The sequence below is a fragment of the Nymphalis io genome, chromosome 29, assembly GCF_905147045.1.
Source record: "Nymphalis io chromosome 29, ilAglIoxx1.1, whole genome shotgun sequence".
In the NCBI taxonomy this organism is placed as follows: Eukaryota; Metazoa; Arthropoda; class Insecta; order Lepidoptera; family Nymphalidae; genus Nymphalis; species Nymphalis io.
Window position 1 is genome coordinate 5,597,779 of NC_065916.1, and position 23,468 is coordinate 5,621,246.

The 23,468-nt window shown below is 39.7% G+C and overlaps 2 protein-coding genes across 22 annotated transcripts in view; one reads left to right on the forward strand and one right to left on the reverse strand.

The window, feature by feature from the left end:
* Positions 1-23,468, forward strand: part of LOC126779589 (hybrid signal transduction histidine kinase M-like) — a 132,909-nt gene that overhangs the window by 48,324 nt on the left and 61,117 nt on the right. For 3 of the 14 annotated variants that reach the window (XR_007670371.1, XR_007670372.1, XR_007670370.1), the window contains exons 1-3: positions 9,910-10,923; positions 11,135-11,221; positions 11,826-12,119. Coding sequence is in view for 10 of the 14 variants with exons in the window: in XM_050503711.1 (XP_050359668.1) it covers positions 9,924-10,923; positions 11,135-11,221; positions 11,826-11,869 (1,131 nt within the window). In the remaining 4 variants the exon portion in view is untranslated. The other 11 variants (XM_050503713.1, XM_050503712.1, XM_050503725.1 and 8 more) reach the window with 9 other exon arrangements.
* Positions 1-23,468, reverse strand: part of LOC126779440 (uncharacterized protein PF3D7_1120600-like) — a 124,355-nt gene that overhangs the window by 8,682 nt on the left and 92,205 nt on the right. For 2 of the 8 annotated variants that reach the window (XM_050503376.1, XM_050503378.1), the window contains exon 14: positions 15,883-16,382. The exons of 4 other annotated variants lie outside the window; for them this stretch is intronic. In XM_050503376.1, coding sequence (XP_050359333.1) covers positions 16,337-16,382 — 46 coding nt within the window. In that variant the 3' untranslated portion in view covers positions 15,883-16,336. Of the gene's footprint in view, positions 1-15,882; positions 16,383-17,690; positions 17,847-18,207; positions 18,411-23,468 lie in introns of those variants that run through there. 2 more of the 8 variants (XM_050503383.1, XM_050503382.1) reach the window with 2 other exon arrangements.

The following is a 23,468-nucleotide window of genomic DNA, read 5'->3' on the forward strand; positions in this document are numbered from 1 at the left end:
GAAGGATAATGATGGGTGTAGAAAAATAAATAAATGCGTTAGGCTCTCAATCAAAATTGCATGTAATGTCTTAAGCGAATGTACAGAGATCAAGGAGAGGGGGTGCGGGTACAATATTTAAATTTAACCAATCGCGGCCGATAAAAAGTATGACGTTGTGTTTGGTTAAGTTTCTCGACACGAGATGTCGCTACCCGTCCTTAATTGGATAGGAAGTATGAAGATGCCCTCGGCCTTGGAAGCAGTGGCTTTCAATGGTCTTTAGTTTTTGCATCAGTGTCGAACACATCTTGGAAAAGAGAACAAATATTGGCGAATGCGCGCCGCACCAGGCCTGATGACGTCTGTCTATCGGCCACCCGGGATATGCCATCTTGTCCTAAAATTGTGCGAAGGACACGTCCCAAATGCCACTTCAACGGTGGGAGGTTATTATCCTCAAAAACCATTAAGGAGTTTGGCTTGACCTCGTCTTTATTCATCGTCCAATTTGTCTGCACCCGCAGCTCGGAGATGTATTTCTTCGCCCACCGGTTTCAGACGTGTTGGCGAAGCTATTCCTCTGGTATCGCTGGGGATGACTCGTAGGAACACAGGCTGGTGCAGTCAGGGGTCAGCCAATTAAAAAATGGACTGGAGTGAGCGGGGACTAATCCTGTGGATCGGGAAAAAGAGGAGACAAAGGGTGGGAATTTAATACGGCTTCTATTTGAGCTAATACTGTGCTGTAATCTTTGAAAGTAAGGTGCGCATTCCCTATTACACTTTGAAGATGGTATTTACTCGACTTTACTCCTGCTTTCCATAGACCACCAAAATACGTATAATGAGAGGGAATAAAATGATATTTAATATTTTCCCTGGTTGCGAATTCTACAATATCGAGAACTACATGTATTTAAGAATTTTGAAAATTCATTTATAATTGCTATGAAGTTGCGACCGTTATCACAATAAATTTGGTGCAGGCTTACCGCGGCGTAAAATAAATCTTTTTAATGTTAATAAATATGCTTCGCTGGAGTCAAAGTCAAAGTCAAAAATCTTTATTCAATATAGAAGCGTTACACTTTCTTATTGATTGTCACAAATCTACTACAGGAGAGTTCGCTAGGTAAGTTACCCATCATAGTAGTAAGCGTTTTACCTCTAATGCGTGTACAGGTAACACAACTGTGTACTACCTGGCGAGTTAAGTCCTACCTCCTACAGGCCACCATGATTCGCGTAAATGAAAAAGTACTGCCTGTGGAGCAGCGTGGAGTAGCCGAATGTGCTCATGGCGAAATAATAAAGTAGCAAAATAATGTTTACTTATAATTATAATAGGATGTTTTTTAACGTAAGTAAATTCATCGGAATTAACTAAACGACCACATACACGCATTATTTTGTTGTCATCTAGAAATAAATTTAATTTAGACAAAAAACTTTTATTTTTAATAATAAATTTATAAGACAACGCCTTATATTCAATCGGATAAGATTCAATTTGACAAAATCCGTACCGTAACAGCCTGTGAATGTCCCACTGCTGGGCTAAAGGCCTCCTCTCCTCTTTTTGATGAGAAGGTTTGGAGCTTATTCCACCACGCTGCTCCAATGCGGGTTGGTAGAATTCACATGTGGCAGAATTTCAGTGAAATTAGACACATGCAGGTTTCCTCACGATGTTTTCCTTCACCGTAAAGCACGAGATGAATTATAATCACAAATTAAGCACATGAAAATTCAGTGGTGCTTGCCCGGGTTTGAACCCACGATCATCGGTTAAGATTCACGCGTTCTTACCACTGGGCCATCTCGGCTTTTTGACAAAATCGTGCTAATGCTTTATCAGCGTAGTCTAACTCGTCTACACTAAGGCCGCCTTTACGCTTATTTAGTTTATATTATATATATGATACGCTTGCTTCAAACACCACGCGCAACTTGGTGGCGGTTCTGAGTTCATGATCTTAGACAGTACATAACAATGAATGCGCGTAGTTAATGAATTAGTAACGCAGGATTTTATATCGATGTTACAAGCTTACCTACCTACGCCTCGTACTTCGTTTGTGGACTATTTTAATGGATGGCTTAATAATTTACATAATGACTTGAGAGCAATTTCAAAAAAATTGTACCGTGGGTTTTCGCCGTGTCCCTCAACTTTGTTTAATTATTTTTTCATGATGAATGACGTCTAGTAGAATATATCGATTTAAGTGAAAAAAATATATTTTTAAAATTATATATAAATTCTCGATTTGTTGTTACTTTACCAAATATAAATTTTAAAAACATTTTAAAATATTTAAGACCATCGAATTTACCTGTCCCCTGCCCAACTCGTGTCAGATTATCTTGATAATTCAAATAATTTCATTTATGCGAATGGTATAGTAAATATAATTTGAATTCTTAAAAGTCTAATTTAAAAGTAAAAGTTATCAAAAACATTTATTTTTATTTATGTTCTATTTAAAATAAATCTAAAATAAAACCGAAAATTTGAGCTAACCGGAACATTCCGTATAGTGATCGCTATTTTTTGTAGAAAAATCTTCTAAATAAGGAACAATTCGACACGAATGGCAGCACATATATCATTTTACATCGAGAAGCTATTTTGCTTTAATTTTCAAATTAACTTATGGCCAGCGCGGACGCAGTGTTGAAATATTCTGTGTTTCAATTTCGTTCCTTAGGTATGTGACCAAGTTTTACTATTATAAATTATAATAATTGTTTTTGTTGACATGTTGCAAAATATTTGTAATATTTGATATCAAAAAGTTAATAAACTTAAGTAGGATAGGTAATTGTTAAACAATTTAAAACTACAAGAGGGTAGCATTATGTGACCTCCGTTTTGTGACTTATTCTACGGTCACATTTAACGGAACAGCAGGTCACAACAGGTCGGAATGCATCAGGTTTAGTTCATATTGCACCCGACCAAACCAAATAAATGTCTACTGTTACAAAATGTTATCAATATATATAATATGTGCATCAGAAAATATGATCAAACTTTTTAATTTCTTAATCATTATCATTAAAATAATTTGTTTTTTGATGTGAAATAGTAGGTATTATTACACTAGTACTGATGTTCCTCATTTTCAAGCAAAAAAAATGTAAATGTTGTAAGGCCCGATGCTTTTCGAATTTATCAGGCTACAGCTACAATTCTAAAACTAAAAACATAGTCGGATACAAACTTGGAAAAGAGAATAAAAGTATAAAAAAATGACCTACTGGCATTATACGCCATAAACTTAACGTTTCGTTTCTAAGTCGGAAAGCAAAATGTATGTCACAATAGGTACACATTTAGGCAATTTTGAAGTGTGAAATTTTCTTTTAAGACGTTCATTTTGTGGTGTATACACAGTGGTGTATGTCCCTTCAAAATTATGAAGTTAAATCTATGAAATCTACGAGTTCTTACGATTTAATTCTGTGCGGCCCCTTCATTATGTATCCAGTAAATATATTACTTTTCGAAAAAACTACCCATATCAAGTAAAATATTATATTTACCGAGTAAAATTAAAAAATAACAAAGTTAAAAGCGAAAGAGTCACAAAACTGAATAAAACACACTTATTTTCTGTAAATCCTTGAAGCTACGGCTATTTTCTTTTATTTATCAAGTGATAATACGGATTAATAGTTTAGTTAAATTTAAAAAAGGGCTTATTAGTTTCAAATTTTTTTTAATTTTGCTTTTAAATATTGTCGAACAACGGAAACAATTACGCCGTCGTTTTTTTTTTGGTTTTTTTAGAGAAAATACCTCGGATTCCGCGTTCCTTCTTATTTTTCTCTATAATAAACTATATTCCCTAATACATTATGGTAAAGTTTGTAATAAAAAACAACATTTCAAATGAAATATTTTTTTTACAGAAGGGTACAGTTATATTTTGAAATTGCTCTAGAGATGAAACAGCGCTGGCTTCCATTATCAAAAAGCGCTCGTTTTTTGATATGTACCGTGTACATCGGTACCTACCTCAATTATCGCTCTTGACAATAATACGAACTGCACATTTTTAGATTTAATAGATAACGCTTGCATGTGTGCCTTGTTTACTTGGATGGGAAGGGCGGATTCCGAGGTGGTCGGTGCGCGGGGGAAAGCGCATGCGCATCACTCGCAGCCGCAGTCGACAACTCAGTGTTCGTTGTAGAATGGTATGCGACTGAACTATTAGCGTTATCGTTACGTAATAATGAGTTATGTTTTTTACTACAGCGTCTACACGAACAAACCTATAGTTGCTTACCGAGTATCCCGATTGTAAACAATTCTCACATAAGTTATTCTCGCGTACAAGTTTAAGCTTGAATTCTAGATTACTATCGATAAACTTTTTGCAAGTGTACAGTGGACGATTTGATTAACTTAGCGGGTCGCAGTTGTCGTCGTTTTACTCGGCCCGCTGGAAACATTGCAGCGTAACATGCTGCGAGAGTTGTGTTGTTTTTGATTGTAAGTGTTTTGTGCGTCTTTACTATGTAAACGCTGCAATGTCTCCAGCGTGTCCGCTCGGTTACGAAGGAAATTAATTAAATCATACACAGTTAATCGCGTAGAATTGTTATCAATCGGATTCGGGAATAATGTGCATTTATGAGTCTCCCATTCGCTTTCAGTTACTTTATCTAGCTTCGACACCATAATAAAAATAATTAAAGTATCCTTAGTGTCTGTTGGCTCACCTGGGATCCTAAGAGCGCGTTATTTTTTTTTAAATTGTGTCGATTAACGTTCAGATCAAAGATGGTAACGCTTAAGTTAATGCGGTAAAAAAAGCTTTGACATGATTGTGAATTAATACTGCAATTATTATAACGGTTACGCAACAAGTCCCATGTAACTTGATAATTGTTAGTTAAAAATTCTATGGAATGTATGACTGCGTTTACCTTTTAGGGAGATAATGGAACTTTTGAATGTTAGAAATATCTTTAGAATTATGAACGAGCGAGATACACGAGTCTCTGAACTCCAGCCAGTGCTCATACAATCTATCAAACGTAGGCATGGAGACGGTGGGTAGTTTAGCAGAGTGATTATTATTATGACTATGACATAACAAGGAGCGGTCATTAACCTCATCAGTATTAAGCATAAATTCAGCACCCGATATTAAACTATAATAATTATATTCAAAAAGTTCTCGCTGATTTAATTGTTCATCTCACTATCAGAAATCCTTTCTTCTATTTCAATTAGAATGTCGTGAAATTCAGAAAAAAAACTAAATCCTTGATTCTTAATTTTAAATCGATGCGTTTTTGATTAGTAAAATATTGATCATCCTATAATGGCTCTAAATAATTATTAAATTTGGTAAGCCTACCCTCAATAATGCCACGATTCCTAACTAAATCACGAACTAACTCACTACTTTCTACACTTAGCAATATAGGAGATTTGCCGCGGGATTTAGCGGATACAATACGCATTTTGGTAGTCAGTGAAAAGAGAAGTACTCACGGTTTGATGATCATCAGTCAATCCCGCCGTTCTGATGCTAGCAACGTCACCAGACTTCTAATTGACTGGAAATCGCGATATTCCGGGAATACGATGCAGCTATTCACTGAAATTGAGAGCACAGACACAATAGTAGCACCAATAGAACCTAGGAGGTGATGGAAAAGAGTAAGGAATGGACCCATCGATTGCATGTAACTTTTACTGGTGGTAGGGCTTTGTGCAAGCTCGTCTGGGTAGGTACCACCCACTCATCAGATATTCTACCGCAAAACAGCAATACTTGATATTGTCGTGTTCCGGTTTGAAGGGTGAGTGAGCCAGTGTAATTACAGGCACAAGGTACATAAAATCTTAGTTCCCAAGGTTGGTCGCGCATTGGCTATAAGCAATGGTTGACATTTCTTACAATGCCAATGTCTAAGGGCGTTTCGTGACCACTTACCATCAGGTGGCCCATATGCTCGTCCACCTTCATATTCTATAAAAAAAAAAAAAATCGATGAAGCTCCAACAAAACTTCAGTTCCTGTGTGCGCTTAGCCTCCGTTTGTCTGTTAGGCAGCTTGTTTCTTCGAAACTCGTCCAGATATGTGCCACTTTTGCGTTTTCTTCTCGAACCGCCACGTGCACTTCTCGTCGACTTTGTTCAATTATGTGGCGAAAAGAACAAAATGTGGCTCGAAGGTCCAAAATGTAGCGGTAGCGGTGAGGGGTTGAATAACCCAAGATAATGATGATGAGTTTCGAAGGTGTCGAAAATAAAACATGCGTTAGGTTCTCAATTCGAATTGCATGTAATGTCTTAAGCGAATGTACAGATATCGAGGAGAAGGGGTACGGGTAGAATATTTAAATTTAACCAATCGTGGCCCATGAAAGGTATGACGTTGTTTGGTGTGAGGTATGTAGTTGTGTATCTCGTACCCGAGATGTCGCTACCCGTTCTAAGCTTGAGAGGACGTATGAACAAGTTTATTTGTGAGGATAGGTGTTCGGACTGGGAAGATTGTCTGAGTGGAAAATCTATTATTTCTCCCTCTGTCTGTATTTTATCTGACACTTGATTTCTTATCTCATCTAAAACGTCCTGTGATAGTAATTTGCGCCTGAGAATAGCACGTCGTTGATCTCCTGCACGTTGTCGCGATACTTGCATATTGGGGAATTTCTGATTAAACTGCTCGTGCAATAAATGTAAATAATTATTCATTTGTGTTGTTTCGCATTTAGTAATTAGTAAATATGTGTGCCATATAAAGCGGTTCATATCCTGAGACCATTTATTTCGCACACGAGAAGTACCAGCACTGGACGCAGCATTGATGGCACATGCCTCCTGCGCAACAGCTGTTGGCATTGAAATATGGGATGAACATCGTGATGGTGGTGAAGAGCTGGGTGACTCGAAAAAGGTTGCAGTTGAAGAAGGTGATGGAAAGTTTAGAGAAAGTGAATGATTTGAAAGTGAAGTAGATGAAGGTGAAGGTGATTGGTCGGCTGTAACATATTCTTCGAGGGGAACCCACCTGTTCAGTCCCCCATCGCCAACAGATCACATGCTGTGAGATTCAGCGTCGGCTCCAGATGCGTCCTAGCGATCCCCGGGCAGCGACCGTAAACTATATCTTTTATTACTGCGTTCCATGTTAATCTCCAATGACAAGATTGGGTCGGGTTTGGGATCGTTAGTTTGGGTAGGTGTTTGCCAAGATGTATATGGCTATGTGTAAATGTGTATTGGTCAAGATGATAGGACCACAAGAACCAGTACCAGCTACCCGTAAGTCCCCCCACCACGGCAAGGTGATCCCCGGGGGGGTTATTATTATTATTATTATTATTATTATTATTATTCTTACCACTGGGCCATCTCGGCATTACTATCATTTATTCACCAGCGAACAAAAATTATTTATCTTCGATTTGTAATTCTGATGTTTGCTATTTCAGAACCGTCTATTCGCACCCGTGTCCTACAGAAACTGAAACGTGTCCGTGTCCCGTGAAGTTGGCACACAAACGAGAACTGGCCAAGTCTGTGCTATTAGCGGTGACCACACCGAGCGATGCTGTTGAGGTAATTTTTCAAATTGATTCAAAATACACTCTAATCCAAGTACTCTAGGTCCATGTGATGGTGTCCTGACCAATTTCTGTGCGCAAGTGTTGTGCGCAAACACAGATGCACTCTCATAATCCGATAGGACGGCATACCGACACGAACGGCGACAGTTCGAGCGCTGAACGAAGGCTTTCGGAACTTTTCAAGTCAAGAGTGAAAACACCGGCCTGTTCCCAATTTCGAGCTGCTACCGAGGGTTTCTCTGAAGACACAATAACATTTTATTTACCCTAGATTGAACGTAGGATCTCGAGATCCATAACCTTATGCGGTAGTAACTAGACTAACGAAGCAATAAATGTCCATAAAAATATGATAAAAAAAGTTGCATTCCGTCAATTAGTTATGTGATCTTTAATGTGAGCTTTACGTTTTAGAAAAGTCAGATTATATTGTGGCTTGACCGTACAAGAGAGCTGATTCTAAAAGCACTCAAGTTGACAGAGAAGTCTTTAATACGTCAATTGAATTCACAAAATAGTTCCAAAAGAAAAGCGCAGATTGAACGCAATAAATTGGACTATATTGTCATTTATTAGTATATAATTAACGGTATTCCTTTATGCTTAAAGTAACCCAAACTGTTGCAGGTGCTCCGTAACTATGTGCGTGCTCATCGCTCCCGACGATGTTCGCTGGCTCGACTCGCAGAGAGGTACGCGGATTCACTCTACATGGAGCCGATGGTTAGCTTACTGTAATAATTTAGGACTTAAAGCATGTTGTATTAGGTCAGACAAAAATAATTTGTAATTATTTTCTGCGTATCCTACAAAAATTTCATAAAGCAATAATTATTTACTGGTGGTAGAGCTTTGTGCAAGCTCGTCTGGGTAGGTAACACCCACTCATCAGATATTCTACCGCAAAACAGCAGTACTTGTTATTGTTGTGTTCCGGTTTGAAGGGTGAGTGAGCCAGTGTAATTACAGGCACAAGAGACATAAAATCTTAGTTCCCAAGTTTGGTGGCGCATTGGCTATGTAAGCGATGGTTGACATTTCTTAGAATGCCAATGTCTATGGGCGGTGGTGACCACTTACCATCAGGTGGCCCATATGCTCGTGTACGCCTTCCTATTCTATAAAAAAAGTCTCCTAGTTTAGGGTGCCAGGGTTTCTCTGAATGTATTTATAAAAACTATTTCAATAAATATTATTATTATTCTAATTACCCCTCAGTTTCCATTGTCCTGGAATAAGATGTAACTTCATGGCGTTATAATGTAAGAGGCCTTCCAAGGGGATCGAGATATAAGTGGGGCATATAGCTTTTAGACTTTCAAACATATTTACAATGATATATGTCTGCACTTAAGCGTTACAAAATAATATATACAATTCCATAGTAAGTCTTTGTCGAGCGGTGGGACATTAACATTATTTTTTTATTTTATTTCAGGCCGATGGTGGATACATGTTGAAGTATGCGAATATTCTAGAAGTATCTTGGACGTTACAGAACAAATGGTCTCCGATTGCACATTTTCATCATCGTCTTAAGTTTGATGTGGAATATATGGGTATGTTTTTAGAATATATAAAGTAAAAGGAAAGTCCTACTCTTTTTTTTTGAAAAGGTAGGTCGACGCGCGTGGGTCACCTGTAATTAAGTGGTCACCACCGCCTATAGACATTGGCATTGTAAGAAATGTTAACCAATACTTACATTAAGATGTTATGTCCCTTGTGCCTTTTATTACACTGGCTCAGGCACCATATAATACCAAGTCCTGCTGTCTCTCTATCTCTCTCATCCTCTTTCTCTCTCTCTCTCTCTTGTCTATTGTCTTATCTCATCAAGGTTGTTAGCTTATTATATCATGGTACGTTTTATGACATGACATACCCAAATGCACCTGTGAAAAATTCTACCAATGGGAGAATTTTGATTTTTCAGAGGTCTTAAACTTTTGTTTTAATGAAAATAATTGGATTGGTTTTTAGTAAAACCCATAGCGCTAGCTTGTATTCGGGACTCGCCTTCACCTTACTTGCAGAACCAAAATTATTTTAATATGGAATTCTAATTTAAAAATAGAATACCAACAAATATTTTCACTCGTTTTACAGATGAATCATACATAAAAATAATAGCGCAAACACACAAACAGCTCTCAGATCCAGCGATCGACACGGACGAGCGAACGCTCCTCATGGCGAAGATAATAAATACATGTCTCGAAGCAGAGAAGCCAACCCAAGAATTACACCAGAGCTTCGAAGCGCAGAGCCTCAGAGAGAGACGGCAGACGCTTGACGAGGAACCAGAAGTTCCAGCTGGTAAGTCTAAAGACAGCGAAATGATGGCTCCACCGAAATATCCACCGAAGAAAAATAAACCTAAAGGCAAAGAGAATACGGTCGCTAATGCAAAAGATAAGAAACGTCCAAGTGAAAATGATAATGAAGCGAGCGTTAAAAGAGGAAAAACAGATAATAATGATGATACTATTAAAGCTTCAACTTCGAAAACTAAACTTAAACCACCTAATAAAGTTAATGCAATAGAATTAAATGTTACAAAAGCTAAGAAAACAAATGATTTGCAATTAAATGATATTGAAATTGATGATAATGCATCGAAGGACAAAGTAGAAGGTAATCCTGTAAATGCAGGTTCGAAAACATCTAATGAAGTTCTCATATCGAAAAGTAATTCATCTAATGCTAAGAAAGAAGCAAAAATGGTCGCTGATAGTAAAAAGTCAAACGTCAATGTTGCTAGTACAAAAAACGCTAATAAAAATGATAACACAGATAAAAACAACAGTAATAAAACTAAGAAAGTTGCCACAGATAAAAATATTGAAACAGTTAACAAAAAAGATGGTATTTCTGATGTTAATAAGAAGGCTGTTGATAAAATTAAAACTCTTAAAACAAAATCGAAAACTCAAGATGGCTTACAGGTTAAGAAAGCTAAATTAACAGAAACAGAGTCCATGAATACAGTTGATAAATCGAAACATATCAAAAAAGTAAATACAGATAAAACAAAATATTCACAAACAAATGACGTCACTAAATCAAATAATGAAGCAAAAAACTTAAATCCTAACCGAAGTGCAGAGAAAAAGAAAGAAAAAAATTTAGCAGAACGTTTTTCTAAAAATAAAATTGTGACAAATAAAAATATCAATGAAAAAATAAATAATAAAATTAGCTTAAATAATAAAAGTAAAGCTATAAACAAGATAAATAAGATTGTTAGTGGAAAAACAGTTGATACGAACTCAAAGATACCCCAAAAGAGACCGTCTTCTGAAAATATTAAGAAGAATCCGTTAAGGATTAGTCCGAGTAAGTAACATTTGAATTAAAAATTAGTCAAGACAAAATGTATGTCGGGTTTTACTTGTATTATTATACCATCAATAGCATGTATGCTTGTTATTGTACTCCAAACCGACTTGTTATTTGAATATTTAAACTTTATAATTATAACATGCTATAAACCGCTATAGTGACATTCATTTTTATATATATAATTATATAAAGAGAATATTTTCAGGAAAACCACAATCCAATATGGCGGTGGAACAAGACAGTTCGAAATCTTCCGTTAAAAGTTTACAGAAACCCGTTACAAATATACCGAGTAAGTTAATCTTATTTTATCATCTGTGTGTGATGAGGTGCGGGGTATGACGACTACGGGGAGTGAGGGAGGTGTGGGCGGAAGGTATCACAACTCATTTCATTCGAGCTTAGTTTTCCGCCGCCTGCATATCCTTCAGTCCCCTTTGTCACGAGAATTGATGTGTAAACGTGTGCGCTCGTGTACGCTGACACACACATCAACGCACTTTTTATTTTTATTGCATAGGTAAGCGGACGAGCGTATGGGCCACCAGATGTTAAAGTGGTCACCAACGCCCATAGACATTGGCATTGCAAGAAATGTTATCCATCGTTTACATAACCAATGCGCCACCAACCTTGATGACTAAGATGTTAAGTCCCTTGTGCCTGTAATTACACTGGCTCATTCACCCTTTAATCCGGAACACAACAATAATAAGTACTGCTGTTTTGCGGTAGAATATCTGATGAGTGGGTGGATGGTGGTACCTACCCAGACGAGCTTGCACAAAGCCCTACCACCAGTAAACAATACATAGTCATCACGCTCGAACTCTCAGTTTCCGTGTACAGAGAGCTATGATGTTAAATTTATAATTTAATAGTAATTACTATTTCAGGATTACTAAAGAAACCCCTATCAAAACCGAAGCCAGTTACATGAAGAAAATCTGATATGTATGAGAAAATAAACGTAAAATATGTTTTGTTCTTGTCTCTCCTGTAAATAATCCGAGTAAAAGAGAGTGACAATCATTTCCCGAAGTAAGTTATGAAAGAAAATTGTTATGTTTGATTAAAATGTTTGATATGATTGTTTTGTCCTTTTCTCTCCATTAAATGTATTATGTGTGTGAAAGAGAGAGAATTTATTGTGTGTATGAGTACTAAGTACTGTATAAATAATGTTAAATGTTGCAGGATGACTTAATAATGTTTGTTTTACGGCCTGACTACTGACTTCTCTCTTTCTGCCATTATTGAATTGACATTTGAATAAAAAAGACAGCATTGTTTAACTAATCGCCCGCTAAAATAAGTAAGGCCGTTTATTTTTAATTTTAATGAATTTTTAAATAAATTGTATGTATTGATTAGTTGTTTTATTATCACAAAAGTATAAGTGACATTTTTTTATATTAACGCTTGGAAGATTCTCATAAAATTCATAATAGATTCGTAACTATAAAAAATATTTTAAGTATAGTAAAAATTTTGTGTTATTTATACATTTATATATGTAATCTGTGCGTCCTTGTAAGTCGAAATTAAGTTCTCAAACGAGCGTTTGTAAAGAGTTTCTGAACGATAATATGGAAAAGTTTAATATGATTTGTATTATAGGCGATTGTTATGTTCAATCAATCAATCAACAGCCAATCGCTGTCCACTGCTGAACACAGGCCTCTCCCAAGGTGCGCCAAAGCTCCCTGTCCTCCGCCTTCTGCATCCAGTTGGTGCCCGCCACCTTCTTAAGGTCGTCGGTCCACCTGGCTGGAGGGCGCCCTAGGGTCCGTTCACACAGACCGGCTCGGAGAGGAGAGCAGATTTTTATCACGTTGGAAACAGTGTTTTGAGTGATTGTAGTAAAGTTTATTTTTGCATTTGCACCTTTTTTGTCATTAAAAATGCCTGAACGCGCTTCGTGTGAAGTAATAAAAGGAGCCGACCGGCTCCGCTTGCGTGCTCTTTCTCGCTCGCACCCGCTTTCAGATCTCTTCCAGCCGGTCGATGTGAAATAGTTGGCGGCTCCGCTCCGGCCAATTCCAAGCGTATACGACCCGGTCTGTGTGAAAAGAAAAAAGCAGGCCGATGCTCTCCGAGCCGGTCTGTGTGACCGGACCCCTACGCTGCGCTTGCCGATTCGCGGTCTCCACTCTAGGGCTCGTCTGCTCCAACGGCCATCGGTCCTACGACATACGTGACCAGCCCACTGCCACTTCAGCCTGCTAATTTTGCAAGCTATGTCGGTGATTCCGGTTCTTTTCCGAATAATCTCATAACTGATCTTATCCTTCAAAGATACTCCGAGCATAGCTCGCTCCATAGCACGCTGAGCGACTTTGAATTTGTGGACTAGTCCCGCAGTTAGTGTCCACGTTTCGGCACCGTATGTCATGGCAGGTAAGACGCATTGGTTGAAGACTTTCGTCTTCAAACATTGCGGTATAGACGACTTGAGGACTTGACGAAGGTTGCCAAATGCTGCCCATCCCAAGCGAATTTTTCGATCGGCTTCCTTCTCGAAATTGTTCCTACCGACTTGTATTATCTGTCCTAGGTAGGTATTCAATAACAACTTCGAGAGGTTTCCCCTCGACGTATATCGGTCCCGGCACGACTTGCCTATTGAACATGACCTTGGTCTTGTCCAAGTTTATACCGAGACCGACACACCGGGAAAACTCGCCTAGGCTACGCAGCATTTCGGTGAGTTGTTCCAGCGACTCTGCTATGATGACGATATCGTCGGCAAATCCAAGGTGTGAGATGTACTCGCCGTTTACATTGACTCCATACCTAGTCCAATCCAGCGTCTTGAAAACGTCTTCCAACGCGTTGGTGAACAGTTTCGGGGATATTACATCCCCCTGTCTCACCCCTCTGCGCAGTTGGATCGCCTTCGTCTTACAGTCCTGAATGTGAACAGTCATTGTAGCGGCGTTGTACAGACATCTCAGTACCTCGATATATCTCCAATCGATATGACATCTCTGCAATGAGTCGAGCACTGCCCAGGTTTCGATGGAGTCGAAGGCTTTCTCGTAGTCCACAAATGCCATACACAGCGGCTGATTGTACTCTTCGGTCTTCTGCACAATCTGCCGAACAGTATGGATGTGGTCCACGGTGCTGTAGCCTGATCGAAAGCCGGCTTGCTCTGGGGGCTGGAACTCGTCAAGTCGTCTGGCGAGACGGTTCGTGACGACTCTTGAGAACAGCTTATACACGTGACTCAGGAGGGAGATTGGTCTGTAGTTTTTCAAGAGGGTTTTATCACCTTTCTTGAAAAACAGTACCACCTTACTCCCGCTCCACGTTTCCGGGGTCTTGCCATGTTGGATGACGGAATTAAAGAGGCTTGCTAGCTCTTTCAGGACCGGAGTCCCGCCTGCCTTAAGCAACTCTGTTGTGATTCCGTCATCTCCCGGAGCTTTGTTGTTTTTAAGCTGTTCTAGAGCCGCCCTAATCTCGCCTTGGTCAACGACCGGGAGCTCCTCGGAGTAATGGCGCATAAGAGGGGCGCGCTGGTCATCAATACTGATTCCCACGGGTTTATCCGATCTTGAAGAGAACAACTGCTCATAAAACCTCTCTACTTCTCCGACAATCTCAGGCCTGGAGGTAACGACCCCACCATTTTCAGTTTTAAGTTTTGTCAGACGCGGCCTCCCAAACTTGCGAGTGAACACTTTCGATCCCCGATTTTGCTCAATCGCAGCCTTGATGGCACGGGTATTGGAGCGTCGGAGATCGCGTCGCGTCAGCGTTTTTATTATTCGATTTAAGGCCTTATCTGACAAAAACGATGGTAGTTCTCGTCGTTTTCTCATGAGCTCGAGTGTCTCAGCAGAGTTTTGGTGCGTTGTCTCTTCTCTGTGGCGGAAAACACTTGCGGGATGTGTTTTGCAGTATTTTGACCAGCGTGTCGGTTCTCTCATCAATGCTGCTTATGGTTTCCAACGTGGTGAATTGATTTTGAAGTTCCATTTGGAACTTTTCGGAGCCTTGAGGAGCTTGGAGCATGGTAGGTCGGAGAGTAGAGCTTATCATTCTCGATCTTTCGGCTTTTAAGTTGATACAAATATCGTGCCTCGAACCAAGCGGTGATCATTTCCGGTATTAAACCTGTTGATCACTGAAACATCTCTAAATATTTGCTTTTTATTCGAAATGATAAAGTCTATCTCGTTCTTTGTCACGTTATCGGGGCTATATTGTTATGTTCATTGGAATCAAATATTTATAATAGTTTATATTTAAACATTTTACAAATCTTGCTGTTTAATATTACTGAACTAGTAATACTGTAGCAAGTCACAAGCAAAAATCATTACTACCAGACAAGTAACAACGTTATATATGTTTTATATATAATTTTTTTAAAGTATTTATTATTCAAATATTTTGACTCGCAAATCATCAACACGAGTTTGCCAAAGCTACCGCTGGTACCGCGCGTCTCAGTACCAAAAGGTTGTATCCCAATCTGATCGCGCGGATTATGTAACTATTAATCGTCCAATGGTTGAATAACATTGAAAAACATGTTCAAAGATAATTCATCATATATATATGATGCGATTTTAAACACGATAAGACATGCTTGTATTGTTAATGAGCAAGATGAGTGTCACTTCAATAAAATAAAATAAATTAATTAAAATTATCATTTAATTCCTCAATTACATTTTAATTAATAGCAAATTAATAGAAAAGTATGGGAATCAAATACATGATCAAAAATAAAAAATTAACTTAAACTAGGAATTATTATTCATTCCATTGAGTACATTAAAAATAATACTGGAATTAAAACTAAGTACACAAAATTATTCCTAATCACACATTTGGGTAATGTGTCAAAAGTTTCACAAATTATCAATAATCATTTATCAAAATACTTAATACTAAAAAAAATTGTTATGGAATAATGCATAATTCATCGAACTCGGTAAATGGATTAAAAAAAACATAATTATAAAAAAATAAAATGTCAAAATGCAATTCAAAAGGCGCGTAATGCGCTTTTTGTCATTTATAAAATATATTCCGAAATAATGGAATTTTACACAATTACTACTAAACTAAAGACGTCATGACAAACGTACTTTTTTACTTTGAATTCTACTACAAATTGCTTATGAAAATAACATAGGTGGTTAGTCAAGTCACATACTTTTAAGACATTTTGTTCATCAGAATTCGCACTCTTCCATTAACGAGTAAATATTACTAAAAATACGACAAAAAGTTACTACAAAAAAATATTTCAATTGAAATATCGTATCATCTTATTCTATCTTATCTTCTATAGAGAAAAATGAACTTAAACTAGAAAAAAAATGTCAAAATGACGTAAAAAATGGCTCGAATTCGTCTCGTCACTTCTGTCAAGAACTATTAATAATTAAAAAGGTATATTAAAAGGATAGTTCTTGTGAGTCTCTCCCATTCTGAAAAAAAAAACAATATTTTTACATTAAAAAATACTTAATATATTTAATTTAAGCAATATATATGACTATTTCAGTTACATATTATTATATTATATTGTTTACCGAAAGTAGCTTGTAATTTACAAGCCCAAGAGATTTGGCCTTTTAGAGATTCTATCCTTGGCATCTCATTGACAACCATTGAGATGTAAAAAACGTTATAAAGAAGTTTTTTTTTATATTAATGTTGACAACACATTGAATTATTTCATAGCAAAAACAGTCCTTACTAATAAAAGAGAATGGCCAAAAATGGTTCTAATATCCATCACTAACGAGTGTTGACTTATAGTCCGTTAAAGAAAGAGTTACTTTAACTACGAGACAAAAAAAAGCTATAAGTAAAAAGTTATGATTATATTAAAAAAAAATAGCTTAACTTTTTTACACTAACTGCGGGACTAGTCCACAAATTCAAAGTCGCTCAGCGTGCTATGGAGCGAGCTATGCTCGGAGTATCTTTGAAGGATAAGATCAGAAATGAGATTATCCGGAAAAGAACCGGAGTCACCGACATAGCTTGCAAAATTAGCAGGCTGAAGTGGCAGTGGGCTGGTCACGTATGTCGTAGGACCGATGGCCGTTGGAGCAGACGAGTCCTAGAGTGGAGACCGCGAATCGGCAAGCGCAGCGTAGGGCGCCCTCCAGCCAGGTGGACCGACGACCTTAAGAAGGTGGCGGGCACCAACTGGATGCGGAAGGCGGAGGACAGGGAGCTTTGGCGCACCTTGGGAGAGGCCTATGTTCAGCAGTGGACAACGATTGGCTGTTGATTGATTTGATTGATAACTTTTTTAAATTATATTAACGATATTTTTCGCATAAAAAGTCGAAAAACATGAGTTCATTCAGTTATAACTCAGTTTTTACTGACTGCATACTTTTTGTTGCGGTCTGGTTATAATGACTCACTAGTTAGACAATTTATTACATAAGTCTCTTTATTTGGACCAGGGTCCTTACATTTTTGGTCATTCTCTTTTAATTTTAAATTAAAGAATAGGAAAACGGACACTGTTCCGATTCGATTGCGACAATTTGTTAGTAGAATCGTAATATTTTTATATCAGTTTTAAATTAGGACCATTAATCCGATTCGAAGGACTATAATCTATGTTCTTTAAATAAACCATTAATTCCTTTGCTGATCGTTAAATGAATATTAATGAGTATAGACGGATAAAAACGTTCTAAATACAAAATCATTTTTAATTTTTACGCTTAATAATCTCCATCGATCGGAATAGGTACTTTTGATAAACTCACCCCACAAATGTGAATGTACGCTTGTTCCTGTTGAGGGCGTTAAGCGCCGTAATATTGGACTCATCCAGTTTCAAGTTCAGCGCTTGTAAATTATCCCACAAGTGAGTAGCGCTAGTTGATTTAACGACTACATTGCGGCCCGCTTGTTTTTGATATCTGTAATATATATAATTAACGATATTAATAATTTGTAATTGTAAATTCGTAATAATTCAAGCAGCGTTTATTGTATATTTACGATGTCGTGTCGGTAGCACCAGGCGGAGGTTCTCATATAAATAAATGTGAAGGATGGGAAGGGGATTAGGACTCAACGGCCTTTGATCTGAAGATAAGAGGATATAGGAATATCTGGGTTTCTCGCTGGTCTGGTGACATTGGAAGTGAATAATCCTTATATTATTCGCTTGGTGGCAATGGAGGCAGAGCGCATATGGCGCAATAGCAAGATGAAAGGGAGTCATCACCTTGCGTACTAAAACATTACTCAAATAAAACTTATCCATCACAGACTTACGCTATAAGCAGCTGGCTTGGCTTGATCCCCAATCTCGCAGACATGACCTTAACTAAAGGATCATCTATAACTGGTGGTAAATCACTCTTCAGTTCCAATGGTGTCCCCTTAGAGCCCAACACACCGAAGCAGCTTAGCTTGACATTGCGAGTCGTACAGAATTCGTCCAAGCGTTGTTGTGTCAAGTATGGATGACTTTCGACCTGTGGATTAAATTATTAATGTTTAATTATCCATCTTTCGTGGACTTGCTATCTACACAGGAGATAGAACTAGATTTTAGTTATGAAGTTGGCAGTGTTAACCGACATCTCATCGGATTAATTGTACTCATTGTACTGTTCGTAGATTCCTATATGAATACTGCGCAGGTACTCGGGAAGCTTCACCATTCAAGTTTCTCTTGGCAGAGAGGGCTTCCATTACGATCTCTGCCACATATAGGCGTTTCGATGGTGTAATTCCTAATTCCTTTGGACCATTACCTATTATTGTCTTCAGCAAATCTTATATAGCATTACTAACCTGATTTATAACTGGCTTAATCTTCCCTTTGTCCAAAACTTTCTCAACTTGCACAGAGTTGAAGTTGCTCACTCCCCCCCTTTTCACGAGACCCTGTTGTATCAGGTCCTCGATACCGTACCAGGCTTCGAGGTAATCGTGCTCGGAGTATTGGAGAACATTCGCGATTTTTGGTAAAGGGTTGTCACCCTCCTGTAATCAATTATTTGTTGTTAGGAATATGTCAAAACTATAAAAAGTAATAAAAATTGTCTATGATTTTATCTCAAGGCTGCGTGTGCAATACGTGAACAGTATATTGGTGCATAATATCCAGCAGTTGACTTCGATTAATTGATAATGGCAACTTTTTACCTTTTCATACGAAACTCACCTTAAGCGACATAGGATTGTGTATTAAGTAAAGGTCGAAGTACTCCAACCCCATTATTTCCAAGGACTGCTTGCAGGCCTTCAACACTAGGTCACGCCGATGGAACGTACTCCACAGCTTGGCCATTATGTACAACTCGTCACTGAGAAACAAACAATTACATATTATAGTAAGCATATATATATATATATATAGGCCTCTGCATCTTTGACAGATGATTTAAGCGGCATCGCGAAGGCACTTGCGTTCATGACTGAAAAGACCAATGCGAGAGAGGATCCTTCGGCCGCACTTCCGACAAGTGTATGCGCCCCCAGATGGGCGGGGGTTTGAAGCCCGCTCATGACGCCTAGTGCGTTTTTCTTTTAGTAGTTTAAACCAGTCATTATCATGCTTTGATTGAACTTCGTGAATAAGGCGTCGCCACTTGGCACGGTCCTCTGCCAGTTCCTCCCATCGATTGCTAGGGATGTTAAACGCAACCATATCACGCTTAGCGCAATCTTTGTAACGGAGCATAGGCCGCCCAACAGACCTCTTTGCATCCACAGTCTGCTCCATTCGATGCACGTGTCCCAGCAACCGTAACCGTTTTTTTTTGAGAATGGCCATGATGCTAGGCAGCTGTGCCTCGCCTAGAACAGACTCGTTTGTCACGCGATCCTGCCATGTGATGCCCAGAATGTTCCGAAGACAGCGCAAGTGAAATGTGTTTAGTCGGCGTTCTTGTTTTGCGTACGTTGTCCACGTTTCTGCTCCATACAAGAGTGTGTTTAGGACAAAATGCTTGTTTATAAATCATGTGATTTATAAACAAGCATTTTCATTTCTACGGTAAGGTGTCTGTTATCCCAAGCCCTTGTACAGAGCCTCCCGAACGTAGAGGCTGCTTTGCCGATGCGGAAGTCAATCTCTGCATCAAGCGAGAGATTGCTCGACAAATGCGACCCAAGATAGCAAAATTTGTTAACCACCTGTAAAGGTGCGCCGTTAAGCAAGATGACTGGTTGCTCTAAACATCCTTGCGCTAAAATAACGGTCTTCTTGCAGTTTATGGACATTGAAAAGAGGTCGCACGCTCTGGCAAATTTGTCCATTAGACTCTGGAGTTGAGCTTGGTCATGAGCAACGAAGGCAGCGTCGTCAGCGAAGAGGAGACTATCTACAAATAGGTCCTTCCTGTAGCGTTTGGACTTGAGCATTGAGATGTTGTACAGCCTACCATCGGATCGCGTGTGTAAGTGGACGCCTTGCTGTTCATCTCCAAAAGCAACCTTCAGAAGCACCGAGAAGAATATTCCGAACAAGGTGGGGGCCAGTGCACAACCTTGACGAACACCACGGCGTACGTCGAATGGCGTGGATTTGTTGCCATTGTGCAGGACGGTGACTTCCATACCTTCGTGGAACGATTGCACTATCCTTAGAAGTTTTGGGGAGCATCCAATTGTGACAAGAACCGAGTACAACCCCTCTCTGCTCACGGAGTCAAAAGCCTTATTTAGGTCTACAAATGCAATGACTAGGGGGGTATGTTGCTCCCTACACTTTTCTTGTAGCTGTCTGAGTGAAAATATCATGTCGACAGTTGACCGTTGGGACCTAAAACCACATTGTGCCAGGGTATACGCGGTCGGCGAGCCTTTGTAGTTTGCCTAAAATGGCCCTGGCAAAGGCTTTACCGACGATGCTAAGAAGAGATATTCCGCGGTAAGAGTTGCAGTCGCCACGATCGCCTTTGCCTTTATAAAGAGTGACGATGTTAACATCTCGCATATCCTGAGGGACGTAGTTTTCTTCCCAGCACTTAGCCAGGTGGTTATGAAGGATGGGCAAGAGGCACTCAAGCTTGACGACTTCGGTGACAACATCGTCTTTTCCGGGGCTCTTTCCGCATTTGAGCTTCTTGACGGCCAGATAAAGTTCCTCTACTGTGGGTGCAACGTCTAGCTCGTGCCAAGTTGCCAGATTCAGGACAAGCTCCATTGCTTCTGGCTGAATATCCACTGGGCACGAGTAGAGCCCCTTGTAGTATTCTACCCATCTTACCATCTGACGGGTGCTGTCTGTTATAACAGAACCGTCGGTTTCCTTGAGAGGTGCCGTCTTTTTTGGAGTAGGTCCAAGAGCTCTTTTGATGCACGCGTACACCCCGCCAATATCGCCCGCGTTTGCGCACGCTTGGATGCTTTGGCTAAGCTCTGTCCAATACGCATTTACAAAGAAGCGCGTGCTACGCTGGAGTGAGGCTTTTGCCTTCGTGAGATCTTTACGCGTCGCATCGCAAGGGTTAAGGCGAAAATTTAAAGCGGCTTGGCGTTTCGAGTCAATCAAGGGAAGTAAGTGCTCCTCGTTTTCTTGAAACCAGTCGTAAGATTTTGCCTTTTGATAGCCAAAAATCTTGCCTGCAGTGTCAGTGAGAAGAGACTTGACTTTTTCCCATTCGACTCGCGCTGATGCCGTACTGTCCCAAGTTGCAACTTCTTCGCGGACGAGTTCCCCAAATGACTCCACTACTTCCATGTCACGGGTCTTGAAAAGATTTATCTTTTTTCGACCGAGTGACTTGGAAGAATGGACTCTTCTAGGGACAGTCGGACTTTAGTAGCAACGAGGCTGTGATCGGTGTCGCAATCGGCACTGAGAAACGCCCGCGTGTGGAGCGTTTCCCGTAGATCCCTCCTTCTTGTAAGAGCAAGGTCTAATTGGTGCCAGTGTTTAGATCGAGGGTGCATCCACGAGACTTTCCGCATCATTTTGCTTTTAAAAAAGTTGTTGGTAACACACAGCTGGTGCCTTGAGCAAAACTCCAACAGTCGTTGTCCGTTGTCGTTAAGCTTGCCTATGCCGTGTGCACCGAGGCATTCAGGCCAGGCTGATGTGCCCTGACCGACGCGGGCATTAAAGTCACCCAAAATATGCAGTCTGTCAGTTGGATTCACCCTGCGCACTGTTTCATCGAACTGGCCGTAGAATTGATCCTTGGTCTCAGGTTTTGAACTAAGCGTCGGTGCGTAAGCGGAAATTAGCGTGACAAAGCCGCTTTTTGTGTTTAGACGCAAGACCATAATCCGCTCGGAAACGCCTACAGGTGTCTCTATGGCGTTGATGAGATGGTTTCGAACCGCGAAACCTACACCATGCTCTCGTGTTTCCAAGGAACTCTTGCCCTTCCAGTAAAAAGTGTAGTTAGCTTCACGCAAAGACCCTTCGTCTTCAGTTCTGGTCTCTTGTAAGGCTACAATATCGATATTGAGCCTTTTAAGCTCCACGTCGATACTGTAAGTTTTGCGCAGTTTTTGGGCGCAATCGGACATTCCATGTCGCAATGCGCATGCAGGCAGCGTTGGTGTGGGTTTTGAGATTTTTGTTTCTTTGAGCAGGTGGTTAATGTCACAGCGTCAACGTCTAGCTGTAAGGCTTGTGTTCCGTTCACCCAGGCGGAACAAGTTAACGTTGAGGCGGATCAGTACTTTATTGATCGGGGGCTGCCCGACTTAAAGCAGGCGGTAGCTGATCAATGGATCTACGATGGATCCTCCTACTGTCAAGAGTGGCCCCTGGCACTTACGCCTATTCGTGCTGACTTATAACCGGTGACTGCCACTCTCCGTGTTGTTTTCCACCTGCAAGACAGGTGAGCGAAGTGTCCTCTCCGTGGATGCTGCTACGCCTGGGCCAGGCGATTTTATGGCAACACGGGCTTGCCCAGTACCCATGCCACCCTCTCCTCCTCCCCAGCAGGATCCGCAGGAATGACGAGTCAATACGTGTGGTGCTGGTTTGGCTTACGCCTAAACGGAGGCACCGCTCCGGGTTTAATATTACTTTTCCTTCTTCTTTGGCGTGACACTGGGATAATTTTGGGAAACAACGTATCAAGGAGAGGGGTGAGGATACTGTGATCACGGAAGATACAGGAATGTGACACTAGCTAGAGCAGTCCGGGGTCGCGTACCCGTAGTGATTCAAATATATATATATATATATATATATATATATATATATATATAACGAGCTAGCACCCTGAAGTGAAAGTGGGCTGGTCATGTCTCCAGACGCATTGATAGCCGACTGACTGAGAATTTAATTGAATTAAAAATCAATCTAATTATATACATTTTAATTTATCGAGCCATTAGTTAGAAGACGGGAATCTTAACCGCTGATTCCAAGTTCGACACCCGTACAAGCACCACTGTATTTTCTTGTGATCAATTTGAAAGTAAATTATAGGCAAACATCGTGAGGAAACCTACATGTGGATAAAAACTGGCACGTGTAACCAATGCGGGTGCTTTTGAGATATTTGAACAGCGTGTTGGAGTAAGCTCCAAACCTTTTAAAAAAGGAGAGGAGGCCT